The sequence below is a fragment of the Amphiura filiformis genome, chromosome 12 (assembly GCF_039555335.1).
Source record: "Amphiura filiformis chromosome 12, Afil_fr2py, whole genome shotgun sequence".
Taxonomy (NCBI): Eukaryota; Metazoa; Echinodermata; class Ophiuroidea; order Amphilepidida; family Amphiuridae; genus Amphiura; species Amphiura filiformis.
The window spans coordinates 53,530,795-53,552,659 of NC_092639.1; the positions used below are offsets into that span (position 1 = coordinate 53,530,795).

The following is a 21,865-nucleotide window of genomic DNA, read 5'->3' on the forward strand; positions in this document are numbered from 1 at the left end:
TGTCATTTGATCAGGCGGCGGATGACATGATCGAGCCGGCAACTCGTGAAACCGCCCGGCCGTATGGCATTTTCCATATACTCAGGTAGTTTTGTGGGGTTCATTATCGAACCCCAACGGTTTTAGCTTGTATTTATATTATTTATCAACATAGGCCTATTTGTTTGTGATATTTCAAGCGTTTTAAAATTTCAAAAATAATCCCATTCAATTACACGGTTGACGATGAAAATTTACTGAATTTAGGGACTGCACGTCATACACCACCTGATTTGATATTGAATTGCATGATGTGCCCTATTAGTGACGTGATTAATGAATGAGCTTGACAGGTGGACTAAAACATCACAAACATGTAGACCCTGTTTTGTGATATTGTGTTGAATAGTGCTCTGATCTAAGGACGGCTTTCTCTTTTAAAATATCACTTTTTCAGAACAACAAGTGACCAAAGCAAAGTTTTAACACATTACTAAATGGGGATATAAACCAAGTCAACAATTTTATTATTGATAATCATTTTAATCTGTTTTTGTCCAGTTTTTATTCTTACGTGTTTTATTAAATGGATAGCACGATTCGCATCCAAAACAATAAAAACCTCAATTGCAGATGAGCCTAAATACTTGACAAATTTAATAAATTGTTAATACTTATACTTATTGTTCTAATCTAGCAACAAGGATGTATCTATACTCCCGAAACGCTTTTTTTTTTCTTCTTCTTTTTTAACTGCTTTAGTTAGTTTGTTAGCTTTTTATATTATGGTACCACCCAGTATCCAAGCAAACACAAAAACGTTTTAAAACATTTTATTCAAGCTATAGTTTGGGTTCAGGTAAAAACGTTTTAAGGGGGTACTACACCCCTGTGGTAAATTTGTGACTATTTTTGCATTTTTTTCAAAAAATAATATACACTGGTAACAAAAGTTATGTATATTATTGGGGCAAGGAATCCAATTACTACACTGAAATTTCAGTGACTCAAGACAAGCGGTTCAGTATATATGATAGGAAATGAGGTACATTCTAGCGGTACCTCTTTTCTTATCATAAATAACGAACCGCTTGGCTTGGGTCACTGAAATTCCAGTGTAATAATTGGATACCTTGCCAGGGTGTAACAATAAAATTTATACAATTGCATTTTGACTTCTCATGGAAAAACTAAACAAGTTATGGCAAAAACGGTACATGCAATACAATCAGTAATATCTTGGCTAAAAGAAGACGTTTAGTTGGTTTCTTTACAAGATCGGGTTCCAAAGTTATGGCGGATTAATTAAATCGTCCAGAAAACGTGTTGGGCCACTTTTGCCATGTTTGCGCATATTAAGTTTGAACCGCGTAGATATGCTTATCGTGCATTAAACATCAAAGAACTGACACAAAATAATTCTAAGTGGTGTTTCTTCATTTAATTTACATGAACTTAATAATAATATGATATTTCTTTAAAATCTATAACTGAAGTCATGAAAGTTCCTTCAAATTATCTTATAAATAAAGTAATTTCTCATATCCCTGAGATATCATTGGTAAAACTGAGAACAGTTTTTGCATCCATAAGTACAAAACAATAAAATTTTGAAATTAAGTTCAGCTGGGCTTCTAGCTGTTCTGGGGCGACCACTATTGCCAGCATTTCTGTTAACAGATTCTACATATATCTCATAGTTATATGTAATTGTATGCCTTGATGGAAGACGTGAGTTTGGAAAATGAGCTATGTAACAACTATAAAAGTACGCTCTTCCAATGTGAATTGGGGTTGAAGTTGGTGAACTGCAGCCACGATTTCTAATGAGGTTGTTATGTCAGTGCTTAGTTGTGACTTTCAAAAACTCAAGGAGATATTCCATTATGTAATCATTTCTACTACTTCGAATACCCCATTGTTTAAAACTACCTATCATAAGAGCACCGTCCAACTGGTCCATGGTTCAACTCAGTATTCAGTCACATTTGTAACACTTAGACAAAACTGGCCCAAGCGGTTTTAAGACTACGTTACATAATTGGACATATCTTCACTTGTATACCATCGATTTTATTAGAGCAAAGCTTATCTGGTGGCTAAGGAAATTATCTTGATAGCCATATAAATATCAAACCAAAAAATAAGCGGTATACTTGTGTCATTCTATTTTCAAAATTGTACAAATTTTATTGTTACACCCTGTACATAACTTTTGTTACCACTGTGTTTTTAGTTTTTGAGAAAAATGCAAAAATAGACACAAATTTATCGAGGGGTGTAGTACCCCTTAATAACATTAAATGTCGGGTTATATAAAGGTCATGAAAACGTTTTAAAACGTTTGATTTGAAAACACACTACAAACAATATTTTAAACATGTTTTCAAAATGTTATTGTAAACTATTTTTTGCAAACATTTTGGCAAAATATTTTGTCAACACTTAAATATAACATTATGTTAAAATATTTGCAGTAGGTTATCAAAAAATGTTTTTTAATGTTATGAATGAAATGTTTTATACCCTTTATATACCCTTTATATAACCCGACATTTAAACGGTTTCTGACAACCTTTTGCGAATGATGTCTAAAACGTTTTGTGTGTGTTGGGTAGGTCAGCTGATATATTCCAAGGTTTGTGGGAATGGGTCACAAAATACAGTATCTGATAGGCCTATGTAACGCCATTTAAATACAATTTATATACATATAGATAGATAGATAGATTTTATTTTTGCAATTCAAAAAACATACGAATGTTAATATGTTAATATTTTATTTACATACGTCTAACTTACAATTTAGTGTCCTGTTGTGATTGCATAGAAAGCATGTGATTATAAAACAAAAAAATCTCTTACAAATGAAATTGAAATTGCTACCACTAATAGTACCATACTGTATCACGTGATTTGTTAACCCAATCACCATTGTAACTTCCGGTTTTTGCGAGCAGTTTTGGGACACTTTGACCTCAGGGAAATTGCTTAATTATTATTCATTTATTCATCATTGTAACAATGTTATCCTTAACAAAATCTTAAATAATTGATTAATATTCATAAACAATTTTTATTCTAGTAAAACATTTTAAATAATATTTTGTATGTACAAAAACAAATTTTCCTGATAGGTCAGAGGGCAAAGTGTCTCAAAACTGTAAAAATTGTCCCAAAATGCATTGCAAATTTTAATGCTGATTTGGCTTTTTCTTGTATTCCTACAAAATTTAATTTGACATTCATTTTGGTAATAAATTAATAAATAAAATATGAGAGATATTCACAGTTATATTTTTACAAGTTTCAAATACATTTAATTGTAAACGTGTAAAAGCACGACACTAATATTAAAGGCAAATGGTATATGGTAGAGAAATATAATATATACAAATTATTCTTATTACAGTTTTCTCTAGGTCAGTTTCGTCCGAATAATGACGGCATGGTTTCTACGAAATAGGTCTATGTATCAACCATTCCTCCCATAATAAATAATAATGTTCAAGTCTGATTATATCATGTATATATACTATTACTATAGCTTAAATATTCGATGCACACATTGGTGCACACATACGGTATTGCACTTTACAGTCCAATAATGTCTTATAAAGTTTCACAAAATATAATTAAAAATTATAAATACAATAGTCTGCAAGTGCCAAGTTTGTACAAATCTATATACTCCGTACGTTGTTCTCAATGATGTTTACTTCTATTCCCTATTCCAGAAAAATACAGCACCGAATTTTTTGGATTAAAAGAATATTATCTTGTTCTGCCAAAACATACCTTAATCTTGTACTTATTTCTAACTGGCAATAAAAGTCCAATTTTAATATTTTTGCAATTTGAGGGAAAATAAGGCACGCAATTTTGCATGTTTTCTTACAATTGTAGTCACAAAATTCTAAGACTTGACGCAAGTCTAAGCAGTTAAAATCTTATGTATACACCAATCCGACTTCGCCATTACTGCGGTGTCCCCGATGTAAAACTGCGGTGTCCCGAGGTCGGGGGTTCCACCTTCCACCCATTATTTATTGCGTGCTACACAGAATTGTATCCGGGAATTGTACACAACAGTGATATTCAATACACGATCATAAGTATTGAATTACGAATTAAATCTCCCGCTCTGGTACATCTGTGTTACCGTCAATAGAGGGCCAAATACAGTAAACGCTTCTCGGATTGGTGTATAGGCTAACAGTTAGTTCATACTTTTAATAATATTTCATATTATTTTTGATAACTGGTTATGTAACAAATTAAGAAGTATGAATGCATAACTTATAAAGAGTATTTGTACAAGTCTTTGGGCTTGATTGTCACAGCGCCCTGAAAACGCATGTTTTGGCCCCTATTTCCCGAAATTGACCAAAATATCAAATTTTGACTTTCATTGCCAGTTAGAACTAACTAAAAGATTAGGATTTAGTTATGTTTCATTCGGTAAAACAGGGTAATATTTTTTAAAATCCAAAAGTGCTGTATTTTTTTTTGCAATAGTGAGTAGGTCCTTAGTAAACGGCAGTCTCAAGCTATATCGAGTACAAAGGGAAAATAAATATTTTATATATCTATTTACAGTAACATACACAAATTGTAATATTTTAGGACCATACGCTTTTAATACCTTACTTTAAGATTATTGCATTAATTGCACTTCCGACTCTTTTCATTCCTCAAAAGATAGGTCTTCTTTTCATTCCTTAAAAGATATCTCTTCTTTTCATTCCTTAAAATGTAGTTAGGCTTCCATTTGAAAGAACAGTAAATATCAGTGATTTATATTGCACTTTTACAGATTGTTGCTGACCATACATTAAACAATTAGCATCAAAATCAAGGACTTAACAAGCGCATTCCTTTGACATACCAAAATAAACCATCACAGCCAGGATTAGCTTCACGAGTTTTGTGTAGGTTTACCGGGAAATGTTCTTCAGAAAACGTTCAAGCTATCTCAGTTTTCCACGAGCAAATTAAAGACGCCTGCAGGGGCTCGAACTCGTGCCGTCTCTCACCAAAATCTCATATTGAGGTACCGATCTCTTTGCATAAATTAGGAAGGATATAAAGGAGGGTAAAGGAGTTGAACCTGCATTTTTCACAGGACGGAGTGCCCATCTCTCTTTCGTTAGTGATTAGGCCAGACTCCACCGGGAAATGTTGCTGTGAGAGGGGGATCACCACACCTCCTCCACAGCGAGTCTGTTACCTTCCCAGCATTTCACTTCAGAATGCTGGTACCTATTTATACACCTGGGAAAGTAATAATCGCGATAAAGTGACTTAGGCCTACTCAAGAGCACAACACGATATGGCGTCGCCGGGGCTCGAACCCACAACCTTCCTATCACGGTAGAGTAGGAATCGGTTCCGCACGGCCACCGTGCTCCCTTGAGAAAGGATGATGCATCGGCAACATCCATTTAATATTGTGGACGTACTTTTCTCCGTTAAAACTATATGTGTTGTTAAAGTCATTTCCTTTGTGGTGTCTACCGCCAACAGGTTTATAAACGTCCTTCGATCTATTCATTCATGTAGGCCTATAGCCTATTGTTTTACGGATGTGTTTGTCTGATTAGATGGTGCTCCTATCGTTTGGTCGAGCACACACGCATGCCACTGGCACTTTTTCATATGCCGGAGAGTACCTGAGAAAAACAGCAAAAATAAAAGCGTTAAATAGCATTGAAATATCTCTTGCCATATCTGTGAGCGTGTTATTCGTTTATATTTAGCGTATAATTAGGTCTACTGCGAAAACAATGAATTTTGCCGTATCTTTCCGAATACAGCCACTATAAACACGTTCCATATTGTGTTTCTTAATTTAAACTCCTATTGTACATGTATGTACTATTCTGTCATACTGACATAATTTATGGACGGTCACATTAATTGGTCATCAAGGCACCTTACAAAAGGCTATATATGAAGAGCTTATTTCCAAACCGTGTTAAGTCCACAAACCCATGTATCTGATTTCCCTGTGCGATATTGCAATGCTATAGGTATTATAGTTTCAGTTGAATGCAGCATTACAAAGCAAAAGCACAGTAACAATACTGCGTGGGCCTTTGTTTCCCAAATGAGAAATAGTCTGCATATTGTTATGCAGCATTGTTATTGTAAATAATAGCTTGTAGAGGGTACAACTCATTGTTGCGATTGTTGTGATTGTATCACACAAGTAAATGAGACACATGGGGTTGTGGACTTAACACGGTTTGGAAATAAGCTCCATATGTGTTCTTCTGGGTTCCCTCACATGGATTATATCAATGATCCGGTAAGTGAATAGGTGCAATGTGTTCTTGGTTATCTATTACAAACATCCAGGGGTTATCCATTAGAAAAGCCTACAGCTGAATTCATAGTCGTTCGCTTTTGCAGAAGGCAAATCGCGCGCATGCTTAGTTTCTTAAAGCGACGTAGTGTTTGTACACTAAGCACGCGTTCGATTAACGACAAACAGGGATTAATTAAATTGCTACAAAATTAGCTTGAGTGCAAACTTTGAGTTTGCCAATCATTTGACTATACAGCGGGAAAATAAGCATCTCAAATAACATCTTTTTCTACGCTACGGTAGGTAGGTCTACATCTTTATTATTTGATGAATATTTATTAGTACACAACTCACCAATAGACACCCTCATTACACTCCCCTCTCATTAACACCTTCACTTTGGTATATATCGGACGGCAGTAGTTGGTTGCTGAGAATTGGTCGCCTTCAATGCATTGAGTACATTCACACTGGGCAAACATCATTGTCGGTGGGTATCTGAAATATTTAAGCACATAAAACACATTTGAAACAACGTAAATCATGAGAACTACTGTCTTCCTTACATCGTCTCTGATTGGCCAATTACGTGTTATATTAATCTGTGCGACCAATTAAAATACAGCTTCTAATTATTTCCACTTTGACAGCACTACGACCATTCTTACCTAAATTGCAGATTAGTTTAATAATTCATAGTCTTTTTGTAACCAATTAACAGGTAGTACTCATGGGGTTAAAACAAAATATGGTAACAATTTACTATTTTCTCACTCTCCAAAAATCCATAGCGCCATTACTAAAATCGCCTCATAGGTTTTACCTGCTTAGCTATAATACAGACGCCACTAAATTACGATGTAAATAACGACGTCACGTAGCGTCGTAATTTGGCATCGTGTGGCGTTATTAAAATTACGACGTATACGATATGAGCAGATCGTGCTTTGGCATTTACTTACCGTAGACTGTTGTAATGACGTACGTAAGTCCATGGGCACGTACTCATTTCGTTGATTTCGCCATTAGCCAAACCCAATAGATCCGGTGAACAGGTAGGACTGTAAGGTGCTGGGTAATTTTCTCGACAATGCTCATTGTAGAGATCATCGGAGGTAGGAGGGGTTCTCTGTGACATCTTTGGTTGAATTGCTACATCATGGGCCCCGTGCAGACGTGTATAATTTGTCTAGATGGAAGACAAATAAAAAACACATCATTCAATAATGCAATAAGGTTATTTGGAGAAAACATGACACTATCACTTTCCGGAAGAAGCAGTATACCATTGTGTGACCAGAAAATACCGATGTATTTGTTTATTTGGTGTTTGTTTGTGTAAATGTCTTCGTCCTTAAATATCATGAACTTTATTATTATCCTACGCCTACATGTAATTTCATGACAAAGATCGACTTGTCAAACTAGCAAACCGCGAAAGTACCAATGAATGTGCAAATGGGTTATTCCAGTTGAGATACATATACTCCCGAGCTATGGACATGGTGGAAGACATGATCTTAATCTTCCACATATGGAGTGTGAATTTCAAATGGGGTTACCTAAGTGGAATATACACACCCCTCTGTAGCGATTAAGGTCATGTCTTCCATAGGGGTGTGTGGATTTCAACTAGAATAGCCCAATTCGAAAATGGGCTATTCGCCGTAGAAGTGATGATGTAAGGATTAACTACCATAGCAATAGGTTAAAACATATTTTTGAATATATCGCCCTGCACTACAAGCGGGTTACACTTATCACCTGTGTATATGTCTGCAATCATAGATTGAATACAATACCGCTCTTTTCAAAGATACTAATCTTAAAGGTGCGAGTGATTAGCATAATATGAATATTCTATAGAATTACGATGCAGGTCTTTATCCCTGTTCTTTGACATCTATGGTTCAATGCAGTACAGTGCGATATATTCAAATATTGTTTTAACCTATTGCTATGGTTACATGGTAGTTAATCCTGTTACATCACCACTTCTACGGCGAATTGCTAATCGGGTGTCCTCTTACCTGCAAGTCTTCAGACGCTGGTTCTGCACAAGTCAATGTCTCATTCTGATCCATACCATCGGTTGTTTTTGTCCCACTTTGATCCGGATTCGGGTTACCTCCACTTGTTGCTGTTTCCTGTGTTGCTCTGTGTCTGCCTGGATATAAATTCGGATGATTCGTGTCGTCTGCTTGATTTCGGTCTACATTTTGTTCATTCGTTGCATTTGCTCCACTCTGGGCTGGATTTGGTACACTTGTCATGCTTGTGTTCCTTTGATTATCAGCCTCATTTGTTCCACTTTGGTCTAGAGTTTTATCCTCTGTCACGTTCAGGACACTGTGATCTAATGTATTGTGTTCTGTCACGTTTGGTTCTGCCTCGACTAGAGTTTGCTCACTCGTCAAGTTCGTTGTACCATTATTGCGAATTTGGTAACTTGTCACGCTTGTTTTATGCTGGAGTGGATTTGGATCACTTGTCACCTGTGTCACACTTTCTACTTCAGTTTGTTGTGGATTCGGATCACTTACTGTGGTTAGTTCAACTCCTTCTACATTCGAGCTCTCTGTTTTGCTTGTTTCAGTATGGAATGAATTTTGATCACTTGTTGTGGCTGGTTCAATTGCGTCAGGAGTTGGACTTTCTGTCACGCTTGATTGAGTAGTTGGTCGGTCGTAAGTAAATGGTGAATTCCGCCTAGTTATTTGTCTCGCTCTTGGCCTGAATATAATTTTCTGCATATCACGTCTGTAATCTGTCCAGGCCACTGGTATGCAATTCACTTCGTAAACGACATAGGCAAGTACCACCAGCAAGATGTTCTACAAACATAAATGGAAAACAAAAAAAGATTCTTTATCATATATCGTCTTCCTTAGTATAAATAGGGCTGGATTGACTTTTGCTGGCCCATGGGCACGGCATCATGATTGGCAACTTTGGCCATCCTGGCTCTTCGGATCAAAGTATTACAACCCCACCCCACCACTGTATCCTATATGTTTTGTTTTGTTTTGTCTTCAAATTTTATGTCTTTGAGGGAAAAATGGATATCTTCAATACGAAAGGTCAAAATGTTCATTATGGTGGGCGGGTTTTGCTCCCAGCTACATACGGTACATATCTTTAGATTTATTAATTTACTTCAAGGACTGCCAAATATCCAAAATATTAAAAAATATCAATCTTTATATAATTTGTCATCAAATTTCTATTATATCACGAATTAAAAAAAAAAACACTATAAATTATTTGATATCAGACATGTCAGAAGGATATTCCTCGTATTCAGAATGCAATTGGATGTGTCTGATGTGCTCTCAGGTCCTACAACAATACTGTGCAAACGTTGCTATTCGAGCACTTTAGTCATGTTAGTCAAGATCATAGACATGATAGAAGATAGGAATCATCTCTGTCAAAACATAATATAACTACATAAAATTGTTCAACAGTATAATTAGGGTTCTATCAGGCACATATCCTAATCAGACTTAGCACTTCTTCAGTGCGGAGGTGACAGGCGATCTCTGGAGCTTAAAATTTCACCCATGCAGTTGTCACGATGTGCGATGGTCGCTCTTCGTGGCCTTGCGCGCTTTCTACGCACCTCCCCTCGAGGAACTGAAACCGGCTCTTTATCAGCTGATGAAAGCTTAGGCAATAGAACTAAATTAGTTCGGGTTTTTTTCAAGCATCGATGCTTGGTTGATCTTTATTATTGTATAAAATATCAATTAATTAGCAAGTTAATTGTTATAACATTAATTAATCTTTATTTATAACATTCGGCCAAAGACAGGCAAATCCCAATAGTGCCAAGAGGCGACTAAATGGATGCCAACCGGACTTTACGGGACAGGGATATGGGAAGAGGTCCGATTTTAGATACAGATGGAAAACCGGAGCACCCGGAGAAAAACCTGCGAGGACGCGCATGGATCGGCAACCAAACTCACATGTAATACGTAATGCATTATCCAATTTTACCATTCATTCTGATTAATTAGTTGATAGTTAATTAATAACAAGCATCGAAGTAGCATAGACGGTCGATCCAAAGATCAAACAAATTAGGCTCTGGTGCCTTAGCCATAAACGAATCTTCGCATGCAATGATTTCATTTCATTTCATTTCATTTTATTCGCCAGAAAACATATAAAATACATATATTGCACATTCAAAATCACTACATCAAAAATACAATTCGATATTTAAAAACGTTTATATAAGCCCCTTGAATAAGTTCATCAGTTCTGGCTATAAACATGATAAACTGAGAATAATATTAGGCATAAGCATCAATGTTTTGTAGGCCTAGGGACATTATCAATAGGTATAACGCTAGCGCGGTTTCAAAAATGCGTATGCATGTGCACAAACACGGCTTCAACAATTTTCCCATCAAGCGAAATTGGCAGTTGCCCTTGATTTCTGTGAAATTGTACAAAGAGGCGAATCAAGCACATGCAAATAAACCATAGGTAGGCTATCATATAACTAGTATTAAGTAAATGACATAGAAGCTTACCAACTGTTTTGAGAAATCCATCTTCTTTCGTATGCTTCTTAATTTGATGTTCTGAGTTCTCTGCAACAACAAGTAGTATTATCTGAAGAAACATTTTGCCCCCTATTTAAAGGGACTCAAAGTCCGGGGATCTAAGTAGGCCTATCTGTCTGAAGTCATGATTTAATTATAGTCGAGTATGTCACCCCCTCATCATGTTCATGATCTGAAACCCCGGCTGAAACCCATCATTTATATTACATGAAAAAGTTAGGCCTATTATTGTTCAATCAGTCATTTCCCGTTCACCAGTCTCCCTGGTTTGCATAAGGTTAAATTGATCATTAATTCAAACCACTTCCCACTTCGAGAATATAATTGAAACTATGAATGTAACTTGTACTCAATTAAAAAAGTAACATTGTAGGGCAGCTGACACTTGTACTTTCAAATCATGAATTCATTTTATAGAATTATGTTTTTGTTTCAAAGCTGCTTCTTGTGAAATTTTATATTTAGCGATTCGACTTCAGAGTTTTCACTATTTTTCGATAGTTCAAAAGATACTATTATTATACTGAAACATCTGAACCTTAGATGTGATCATTTTTATTTAATAAAATTAATGCAAGATAGTTTATAACTTTAAGACCAAAACGTTTTAAAGAGATATTTGCATAAAGCAGCTATTTCTGTTCACATACTTTTGTATCTTCATACTTGTCGTTTTAAAGGAACAAGTTCATAGAAAATGACACCTCTACGGGGTGAGGGCCGGGGGAGGGGTCTTGGTGGGATGGTGGCGGCGAGGGTGTGTGGGTGCATTTGAAGACCTGAGCGCAAGAAGACTGTAAGTCCACTTGGCCCCTCAACATGTATATACTAAAGTTACGTATAGTTTCTTAACGTTTTGTAATGTTTAATACATGTTCCCTGGTGAAAACATCATGAAAGGTTGTGAATGATTTGTTTAGGCCCCTGAACATGTATAAAACTATATAAAACTATACGCAACTTGAGTGTATACATGTTGAGGAGCCAATACGGTCTTCTTGCGCGCAGGTCTTCATTTTCAGCCCAGGGATTTTCAGGCTGTTTGGTATACTTTGAGTCGCAATTTTCAGAAATCTAGATGGGGTGTCAAACTGTTTTCCAAAAGTCTGAAGAAAGTGCAGATTCTTTATTGTTTTACAGCAACATTTGCGAAAAATGTACAGAACTGGGCAAATTTACAGTAATATTGAATAAAAATAATCGATAAATCATATTAGTATGTTGGGTCGCATTTTCGCCAAATTTGGAGTATTTGGGAGTATATTTACGGAATCCTAGCCGTCCGTCCCTACCCAATTCAAAATCAAAACCCCCAGGGACGTAAAATCAATATGAAAGTATTAATGCTGTTTCCCGGGAATTTGTATTACCACGATTACGTCACAAAAGTAATTTTTTTATTTTCAGGAACACGATTGTGAAAATAAATATTTCTTGAGACGCACTATGTGTCAATAACTCTTGTTCTTAATTTAAGTTTTTTAATGAATGAAATTCTGATGAACTCTATCGTTACGTCATAAATTATTGCGCGATTCCGACGATATAAATAGAATATATCCCAATTAAAATAGTCTTATTTCTTTGTTTCTGTAGTAGTGTAAATATAGCACATTACAAAAGTTTTCCCCTGTATGTTTCTGAAATAAGAAATTGAAAAGTGAAATTGAAAGAAATTTGTTTGTTTGTTTTGTGTCGTTTTGATGGTGATGATGAAGATGATGATGATGTTGATGATGATAATGATGATGATGATGATGATGATGATGATGATGATGATGATGATGATGATGATGATGATGATGATGATGATGATGATGATGATTATGATGATGATGATGATGATGATGTTATTATTTTTGGAGGAACTGAACATTTTCACCCAAAGATCCCCTGAAACAGTTTAAAGAGCGGTTTGCCTTTGCGATTTTTTTAAACAAACGCACACCTAATACGCATGGTACACGTTGAAATCGACATTTTTTACGCCGTCACGACGGTTCATGCAACTCACTCAATTTTCACCATGAGAAAGTCTTATTTTGAATGTTCAGTAAAAATACATGGATGCAGTATCTACCAAAATATTTGTTTTTGGCAACCATAATATTTGGGAAGCACTGAAATACAATACGCAGCATATTAACCTTGGTTTTTAGTTAAAATCAAAAGCATGATGTATTGAAGTAGACATAAGACCCGATGACCTTTAAATTTTAAGCGCTTCGCCTTCTAGTGACCAGATCAGATGCTATTCTTTGTTCCAGCCGCCTTGTTCTCATTCATGACAAATGAGCACAATCCAGCTTTGGGATGGAACCGAGACTAGTAATATTGAACGCAGTTTTGAACGCCGTATAAACGCACGGTCCACGCACCACTACGGAACATCGCAATCTCTGTATTATGTTATCAATTGCCTCTTTACGGTAGGGCGAAATGATGACATTACAACACAATTCCGGATGAGCAGATAGGTCAAATTGAAGTCCAACCATTCCGTGTTGAGCTGAAGTTACTTCCCACCTTTATGAAGAAAAACAGAATTGTTTTTTCTTTGCCTTTTTTTTTCTTTTGTCTTTTACCTTCATTATCAAAGAAGATAACCATCTCATAATAATTCCATATTTTTCCATCCAAACTCAAAATTCTAGGGCTGCGAGTAGTTGCGAGTTTCAACTATGACTTAAGAGAGATCATGGTGATTAGGACCAATAACGACCTGAAGCTTTTAATTTATAAAGTATACAGTTTGAAAAATGACACTATTAAAAAGTATGAGGTATTTGGTAAAAACAATTTAGTTGATAGCTGCTTCAACATCTTGTCCTCCCACTGTAAAATCACTGGCTTGTGACCATTAAGCTGAGACGTTCAAAACAACAAAGAAAGCCTGCCAGATATGATGTGAGTAAGATCCTGGGGCCCGGGGGGCACTCAACACAAATGACCGTACGGGTATGTTCCCCCGGAAAGACCCCCTTTTGGATTTCGCAGCTCCGAAAGACCCCCTATATTTAACCAAAATAGAACTCCGAAAGACCCTTGATTTTGATAATTTCAGCTCTAAAATACCCAAACATTTCTCATTCCTCATATTTCTGTTTTTTCAGGCGATTTTCAACCAAAAAGCCAAGAAAGACCCTTGATTTTGACTGTTCGTAGCTCCAAAAGACCCCATTTTACTTGTTCGCAGCCCGGTTCGCAGCTCCAAAAGACCCCCTTTACCGGTACGCCGTCAGCTCCCAAAGACCCACCACCTCAAAATTCCGGGGAACATACCCACCAAAATTTTTGATGTGCCCCCCCGGTAAGATCAGTGACAGGTATACAGTTGAGGTGAAGAATCGGTTCCAGAAGCTATTGGAAGATGATCCAGAGGAGTCCACACCAGGAGAACTGTGGCAAGAAATCAAAACTGTAATTACAGATACAGCACAGAAGACACTCCCCAAAAGAAAGAACATGAAAAAGCCTGGTTTTCAGAAGAGGTTTTCAAATTGGCGGATAAAAGAAGAAAAGTGAAGGAAAAGGGACTTGATAAGGATGAAAACCGCCAGGATTATCGTGATATGAGCAGTAGAATACAATAACAGGTCAGGAAAGATAAAACTGACTTCATCAGGCAGAAATATGCCGAGGTTGAAAGGGACAGTGTAACAAACAACACCAAGGACATGTATAGAAACATCAAGCAACTGTCCAGCAAACCAACTCACAGGCTCAATGTGCTGAAAGATGAAGCTGGCAACATCCTTACAGAAGAAGAGGAGATCAAAACGATTTGGAAACAGTATTGTGAAAACCTGTATGCATCTAGAGAAGGAAATACACCTGAAGTAGAATCTGATCAGGAAGATGCAAATGCTGACCCAGACATCTTGATGTGTGAAGTTGAGCAAGCCATAAAAAGACTCAGGAATGGTAAATCACCCGGAATTGATAACATCCAGGCAGAATTGTTGAAAGAATGTGATGCTGAAGGAGTCCCCATCATCCACAAACTCTGTAACAAATTTGGAGAAGAAAAGACCAGAAGACTGGAAAAGAGCAGTGTTTGTGTGAAGGGAATGTGCTAATAACCGTACCATATCTCTCATGCCAGCAAGGTGCTGCTCCATATCATTGCTGAAAGAATTAGGGGTCATCTAGAAAGTGAGTTACCACCAGAGCAGGCAGTTTTCAGCAGAGGAAGGGTAACTTGAAATCGAGTTAGAAACTTGAGAAACCTAATGGAGAAAATCGTGAAATTCCAGCAACCTTCATTTCTGTGCTTCATTGATTACTCCAAGGCATTTGATTGTGTCCAGCATGGACAATTATGGAACATCATGAAAAACATGTGCTTCTCTGCATATGTGGTGGATTTAATTTAGATCTCTATACAAAGGACAGGAAGCCACAGTAAGAACAGAATGTGGAGATAGTGAATGTTTTACAATTAGCCAAGGAGTACGCCAGGGATGCATTTTGTCACCGTACCTGTTTAACATATATATGCCGAGCATATATCATGCGGAATGCACTTGATGGCTTCTCGGGTATGGTTCCAATTGGAGGACGATAAAGCAGCCTCAGGTTTGCTGACGATACCACCCTCATTGCAAGAACAGCAGGTACAGGTGGAGAGGACATATAGTGGTTGTTAATACTTCCTTGGATCCCTCATTGTAGATGAAGGAGGCAGTACAGCTCCCAGGAAATCAAAAGACGTTTGGCTATGGCAAGAACATCTGTCATTGCACTCACAGACATTTTGGAAACATAGAGGAATCTCTAGAACAACAAAGATGAACATCATGGATGCCCTGGTCTTCCCGATTGCCATATGGGCTGCATGTGCTATTGGAAGAGCAGATAGATCTAGAATCCAAGCTTTGGAACAGTGGTGCAGGAGGAAAATGTTGAGAATTTCTTGGAAAGAACACAAAACAAAACAAACTAGTGGCAAATGGTGGTCATAGACCACAAACCTAGCTGGGGCATGTTGGTGTTTTATCTGTCCCCTGCAAAATGTTCCAAAAATGTTCCCCTGGTCATGAGGTTTGTTGTCACTGAGTTTGAGCCCCACACAGATGTCCAGATAATACAATTCTAAGATTTAACCCCAGATGACCTTTGACCTGACCCATGCATGATGTTCCTTAATATTCCCTGGTCTTGAGGTTTGATGTCACCAAGATTGAGTTCCGTACCTCTTCCAGATGTCCAAAAATGAAAGTGTAAGATTTGACCCCAGATAACCTTTGACCTGCCCCATACACAGTGTTCAAAAATGTTCCCCAGATCATTAAGTTTGTTGTCATGGAGTTTGAGCCCCGTACGCCTTACAGATGTCCAGAAAATGCATTTTAAAAATTTGACCTCTGCATGACCTTTGACCTGACCCCTGCAAAATGTTCCCTGGTCATGAGATTCGTTGTCACTGAGTCTGAGCTCCATATACCTCTTACATATATCCAGAAAATGAAATTATTAGATTTGATCCCAGTTAACCTTTGACCTGACCCCTGCAAAGTGTTCCAAAATGTTCCCTAGATCATTGAGTTTGTTATCCCCAAGTTTAAGCCCCGTACCCCTTACAGTTGTCCAGGAAATGCAATTTTTAAAATTTGACCTCTGCATGACCTTTGACCTGACCCCTGCAAAATGTTCTCCTGGTCATGAGATTTTTTGTCACCGAGTTTAAGCCCCATACCCCATACAGATGTCCAGATAATGAAATTGTAAGGTTTTACCCCCTTAATGACCTTTGACCCCAATTCTGTGTGCAAGTTATAGGCGCGTGGTGTAGCTGATGCATATGTGCAAGTGACATCATTGTGCTATGTAATATGTGGCAGAAGAAGCATTTTGAAGATATTTGGTTAAATACCGAAAATGCCCCTTTAATGACCTTTGATCCCAATTCTGTTTGTACCCTATATGCACTGGATATAGCCGATACATATGTGCAAGTTACGTAATTGTAGGGTGTAACATGTAGGAGGAGAAGCATTTTGAAGTTTTGTTGCCAGAAGAAGAAAGAAAGAACTAGATCTGGCTACAGATCTGGACCTAGCCGGGGCCGGAAATGCCAGTCTTAAAGTTTGACCTTTAACCGCTAAACTTTGACCTTTAATCTTAAACTTAACATTTGACCCCTAGACCTTTGGGGTCATAATTTTTTTCATGTTTAGAATGTCGTAATAATCATTCCTGTATCACCACCTTAATCCCTCCTTCTTTCTCTCCCCCCTCCTTCCCCCAACTCAACCCTCCGTTTCTCATGATCTCCCCTCCTCCCTCTCTTAAATTTCAAATAATTACTCTGTTTTGTACCAATCGGCACCTTAATCTCTCCTCTCCCCCCCTCTCTCTTAAATTTCAAATCATTACTCTTTATTGTATTAAGGTTTATTAAAATAATGCGACTTTTGCTGGGTAACTTTAAAGACCCCAACCCCACCCCTCTACCTTACTCCTTTCTCTCACCCTCCCGCCAGCTGTCCCTCCCCTTACCTCCCAAGTTCCTCTATTATTTCCTTTACCCCACCCCTCCGTTTTTCATAATCTCCCCCCCTCAATACTCCAAATACTATTATTACTCTGTTTAGTACCAATCGCCATCTTAATCTCTTCTTCCCCAAATAATCTTTATTGTATTATTAAAATAAAAATGCGACTTTTGCTGAGTAACTTTAAAGACCCCATCTACCTTACTCCTTCTTTCTCTCACCATCCCGCCATTTATCTCCCCCTCCCAAGTTCCTTTATTACTTCCCCACCCACCCTCCGTTTCTCCCTCCCTCTCTTCAATTCCAAATAATTACTTTTTTGTAACAATCGCCACCTTAATCTCTGCTTCCCCTCTCTCTCTTAAATTCCAAATAATTACTCTTTATTGTATTGATAAGGTTTGTTAACATAAAAATGCGACTTTTTCTGGGTAATTTAAAGATCCCCTCTCTCACTCCCTTAGTCCTTTTTTCTCTCACCCTCCCTCCATTTGTCTCCCCCTCCCGTGTTCCTCTATTACTTCCCCTACCCCACCCCTTCGTTTCTCATGATCCCTCCCTCCCTCTCTTAAATTCCAAATAAATACTGTGTTTTGTACTAATCGCCACCTTAATCTCTCCTTCCCCTCTCTCCCTCTCTATAAGTCTTTATTGTATTTATAAGGTTTATTAGAATAAACATGCGACTTTTCCTGGGTAATTTAAAGATCCCCTCTTTCTCCCTTACTCCTTCTTTCTCTCACCCTCCCGCCATTTGTCTCTCTCTCTCCCAAGTTCCTCTATTACTTCCCCCACCCCACCCCTCCCTTTCTCATGATCTCTCCCTCCCTCTCTTAAATTCCAAATAATTACTGTTTTGTACTAATCGCCTTCTTAATCTCTCCTTCCCCTCTCCCTCTTATATTCCAAATAATTGCTCTTTATTGTATTCAGGTTTATTAAAATAAAATTGCGACTTTTGCTGGGTAACTTTAAAACCCCCCTCTCTACCTTACTCCTTTTTCTTACCCTCCCCCATTTGTTTCTCCCCTTACCTTCCAAGTTTATCTATTACATCCCTCCACCACTCCCCTTTCCATCATTTCTCTCAATAGCCCCTTCCCCCTCTATTAAATTCCAAATAATTTCTGGCTCTCAATCTCTTCTTTCCCTCTCTTGAATTCCAAATAATTAAATGACTTCACTTTAGGCCGTATAAAATTAATGTTTTGGTTCTCGTCCAGAGGATTTTCATGAATTGATGAGGGAGGGAGGTGTTTTTTTTTTTTTTTTTTTTTTCAATGTAAAATTAGCATTGTCAGTAGTTTTCGGTCTTCTCCAACAGTGCTCGAGGAAACGATGAGGCCCTTTTTTTTTCAAATGTGAGATTCTGAGGGATAAACCCCCTAGAGTACCACAAAAAGACTTGGAGGTGATGCTTGTTCTCTAATAAACTTATTTATATGTATGAAGATTTTATAAATCATTCCAAAGTATTAAAAAATTAAAAAAAAAAAAAAAAAAAAATCTGACAAATCCCAGAAATTGAGGAGGGAGGGACGAGAACCAAAATATTAATATTACACGGCCTTATGTTCAAAGTATCATGAGCATGATCAGCACACGTTGAGTGGGTAGTAGGCGGCGAATCTCAGAGTGCAGTGCTTGTATGTTTACATGACTACTCACATGATATGGCACGTCACCCAAACGGTATCGCTTTCCAATTATTGTATGTCTCGATTCTTGTTTATGTCATGGTCTAGGAAAAGTTGATAAAAATTGGAAATTGAACGCTGAACATTAATATGTATACATGTAGCACATGTATCATCATGCATGATCATCATGGTCGTCATGATTCCCTATCATGATGATGATGATGATGATGATGGTGATGGTATGATGATGATGATGATGATGATGATGATGATGATGATGATGATGATGATGATGATGGTGATGATATGATGATGATGATGATGATGATGATGATGATGATGATGAGATCGGTTCTACCTTATGATGATGATGATGATGATGATTCATCATCATCATCATCATCATATCATCATCATCATCATAACCATAATAGGCTCTACCTTATTCCTTCTTTCTCTCACCCTCCCGCCATTTGTCTCTCTCCCTTACCTCCCAAGTTTCTCTCTTACTGCCCCCACCCCACCCACCCCACCCACTCCGTTTCACAGTCTCTCCCTCCCTCTTTAAAATTCCAAATAATTACTGTGTACCAATCGCCACCTTAATCTCTCACGCGTCACGATTCTCGAGTACCCTGCTACTCAAGTATTTTATCTCATGATTGACAGGCACTAATTGACAGGCAAAATGATGGATTACCCAATTATTACAGTATGTCCCACTTATTTTTAGTTTCGTAAAATCGGAGGAACATATCTACAAGGTGTGCTTTTTCTAAAATTTGTAGGCAAAACGGATAAATTACTTCAAATATTGTGGCTATTTCAAAATTTAACCCTTGACTCCAAGCAATGGGTAATGACCATGCTGTCAGTGCAGATGGCATCAACGTACTATGTTACATGTCGCAGATATAATTTTTAAAAGCTTTTTAGACTCGGACCGAAATGACCCCTTAATGACCTTTTGACCCCAATTCTGTGAACACCCTATAGGCACTAGATATAGCCAATGCATATGTGGAAGTGACGTCATCGTACTATGTAATTTGTGGCAGAAGAAGCATTTTGAAGATATTTGGTTTTATACCGGAAATACCCCTTAATGACCTTTGACCCCAATTCTGTGTTAACCCTATAGACACAAGATATAGCCGAGCCGTATGGGCAAGTGACGTTATTGTAGGATGTTTTATGTAGGAAGAAAACCATTTTAGCTCAAATCACATTTTTGGCTCATTTGACCCCTCTGTGACCTTTAACCCATTAAAAGTAATGTGACATGTATAGTCGTAGTCAATGATGATTGTGACCAAGTTAGGTCAAAATCGGTCAAAGCATGTCCGAGCTGGAGCAAAAAATGTGTATATTTGTTGCCAGAAAAACCAACCGATAGCATTTCAAGACCTAGCCGCAGTCCCGGCTAGGTAAGAATCGGAGAGCATTACAGTACCTAGCTGGGGGGTGTAAACCCCCAGCTAGGTAATGACTTTATTATCAGGCGTTTTTAATCATACATTCAGGGACGGGGGTCGGATGCGATATCACTATTTTTACGTCGTCAACATGTAATCATAAATCTTTACAAAGAATGTGTTATGTAGGGTCAAAGCGAAATTATGTTTTAACCGTTGAGGTGCGATAAAGTACACTGTAAGCTAAGTATGCTGTGTTTCAATTTGTAACTGCTACCCATCTATTTTAAACAGGATGTCAGCCTTGTAATACAGACTACATGGAATATTTAGAATGGATCATTATGGCATTTTGGGTATAACATTTTTGAGAATAATGAAGTTGCCAAATTCAAATAGACAGAGCAAACAGTTTTATATTATTATTTTAGTAAAATCATTCCATATTTTCATGCAGCAATATTCTATTAACTCGTGTTTGACAGTTCCTGTGAACTAAAACACTATCAATACATTGTTAACTATAATTTAAGTAGGGATTCGTGGGTAACCAAAATGTTCGTGGGTAACACATATTTGAAGGTATGTATTGGTAAGCGGCAAAATAGAAAATATTACAGAAGGTTGGAAACCACCATGCGGTTATTCCTCCATTGTGTTTCAATGATTCCCGTTTCTCTAACCAATTGCATTTACCCAAAAATGGTAATTTAGGATAATCAATCAAAACTTCATGATGCAGCTTCAGTATACCTTCAAGAGGACGCTATTAAACAGGACTGTTTTGGAACCTATTTCGCATGTTTTCAAAATGTTAAGATGCATAAGAAACATATAATTTACGAGTAAATCCTTGGATTCGTGGGTAACGCCGAATTCGTGGGTAAAGCTATAAGTACTATAGTACCGTTTGGGGTTTGCGTTTCTTAGGTGTATAAACTGTAAGTACTGTCAAAATTATAGCATACCCATGGCTTGAATATGTGCTGATTTAAACTTAAAATAAACAATCTCCTTATTTTTCAAGGTTAGCATCTATTCGTTATTCGTGGGTAACACAAGTTTAAACCGTCGTAGATTCTTTTTAAAGCGGTGAACGTATTTTTACGATTTACAATTTTAAGCGCTTGTCAAACTAAATTCAGTGTCCAAAGTCATTAAATGTTAATTTAAGTTATGGCAATTATATTTGCTGGACTCGTGGGTAACAGTTGATACGTGGGTAACGTCAAATTTGATTTTATGGAATTTTATGGGTAAAACGTATTTGCATAAAATAATCACTTGGACCTCAGAATTATAGAACGAAACTTCGTTTCATGATATAGTCATTTATGGCATATTCACTTAACATTTTTCAGAACGATCATTTTATTTTTGATACGCGGGTAACAAAATTATTAGCCAAATTGACTTAATGGCCTCTAGAGTCCACAAACTTTGGTGG

General features: G+C 37.3%; 1 protein-coding gene across 1 annotated transcript; it reads right to left on the minus strand.

Annotated features, from left to right (window-relative positions):
* Positions 1-2,746: 2,746 nt before the first annotated feature.
* On the minus strand, positions 2,747-11,083 carry LOC140166405 (uncharacterized). The gene is made up of 5 exons (XM_072189862.1): positions 10,834-11,083; positions 8,320-9,123; positions 7,252-7,478; positions 6,644-6,787; positions 2,747-5,651 (listed from the first exon to the last, which is right to left on the minus strand). The coding sequence occupies exons 1-5, from the start codon at positions 10,852-10,854 to the stop codon at positions 5,579-5,581; spliced, it is 1,269 nt and encodes a 422-aa protein (XP_072045963.1). The 5' UTR covers positions 10,855-11,083; the 3' UTR covers positions 2,747-5,578.
* Positions 11,084-21,865: the final 10,782 nt, after the last annotated feature.

What these genes read in the sequence shown, in the direction of transcription:
- LOC140166405 (XM_072189862.1), bottom strand. Translation starts at nt 10,854, where the DNA reads ATGGATTTCTCAAAACAGTTG. An exon ending in CAGCGTCTGAAGACTTGCAG is followed by an intron (nt 7,479 to 8,319) that starts GTAAGAGGACAC and finishes TCTTCCATCTAG; the next exon opens with ACAAATTATACACGTCTGCA. An exon ending in CGTCATTACAACAGTCTACG is followed by an intron (nt 6,788 to 7,251) that starts GTAAGTAAATGC and finishes TAAATATTTCAG; the next exon opens with ATACCCACCGACAATGATGT.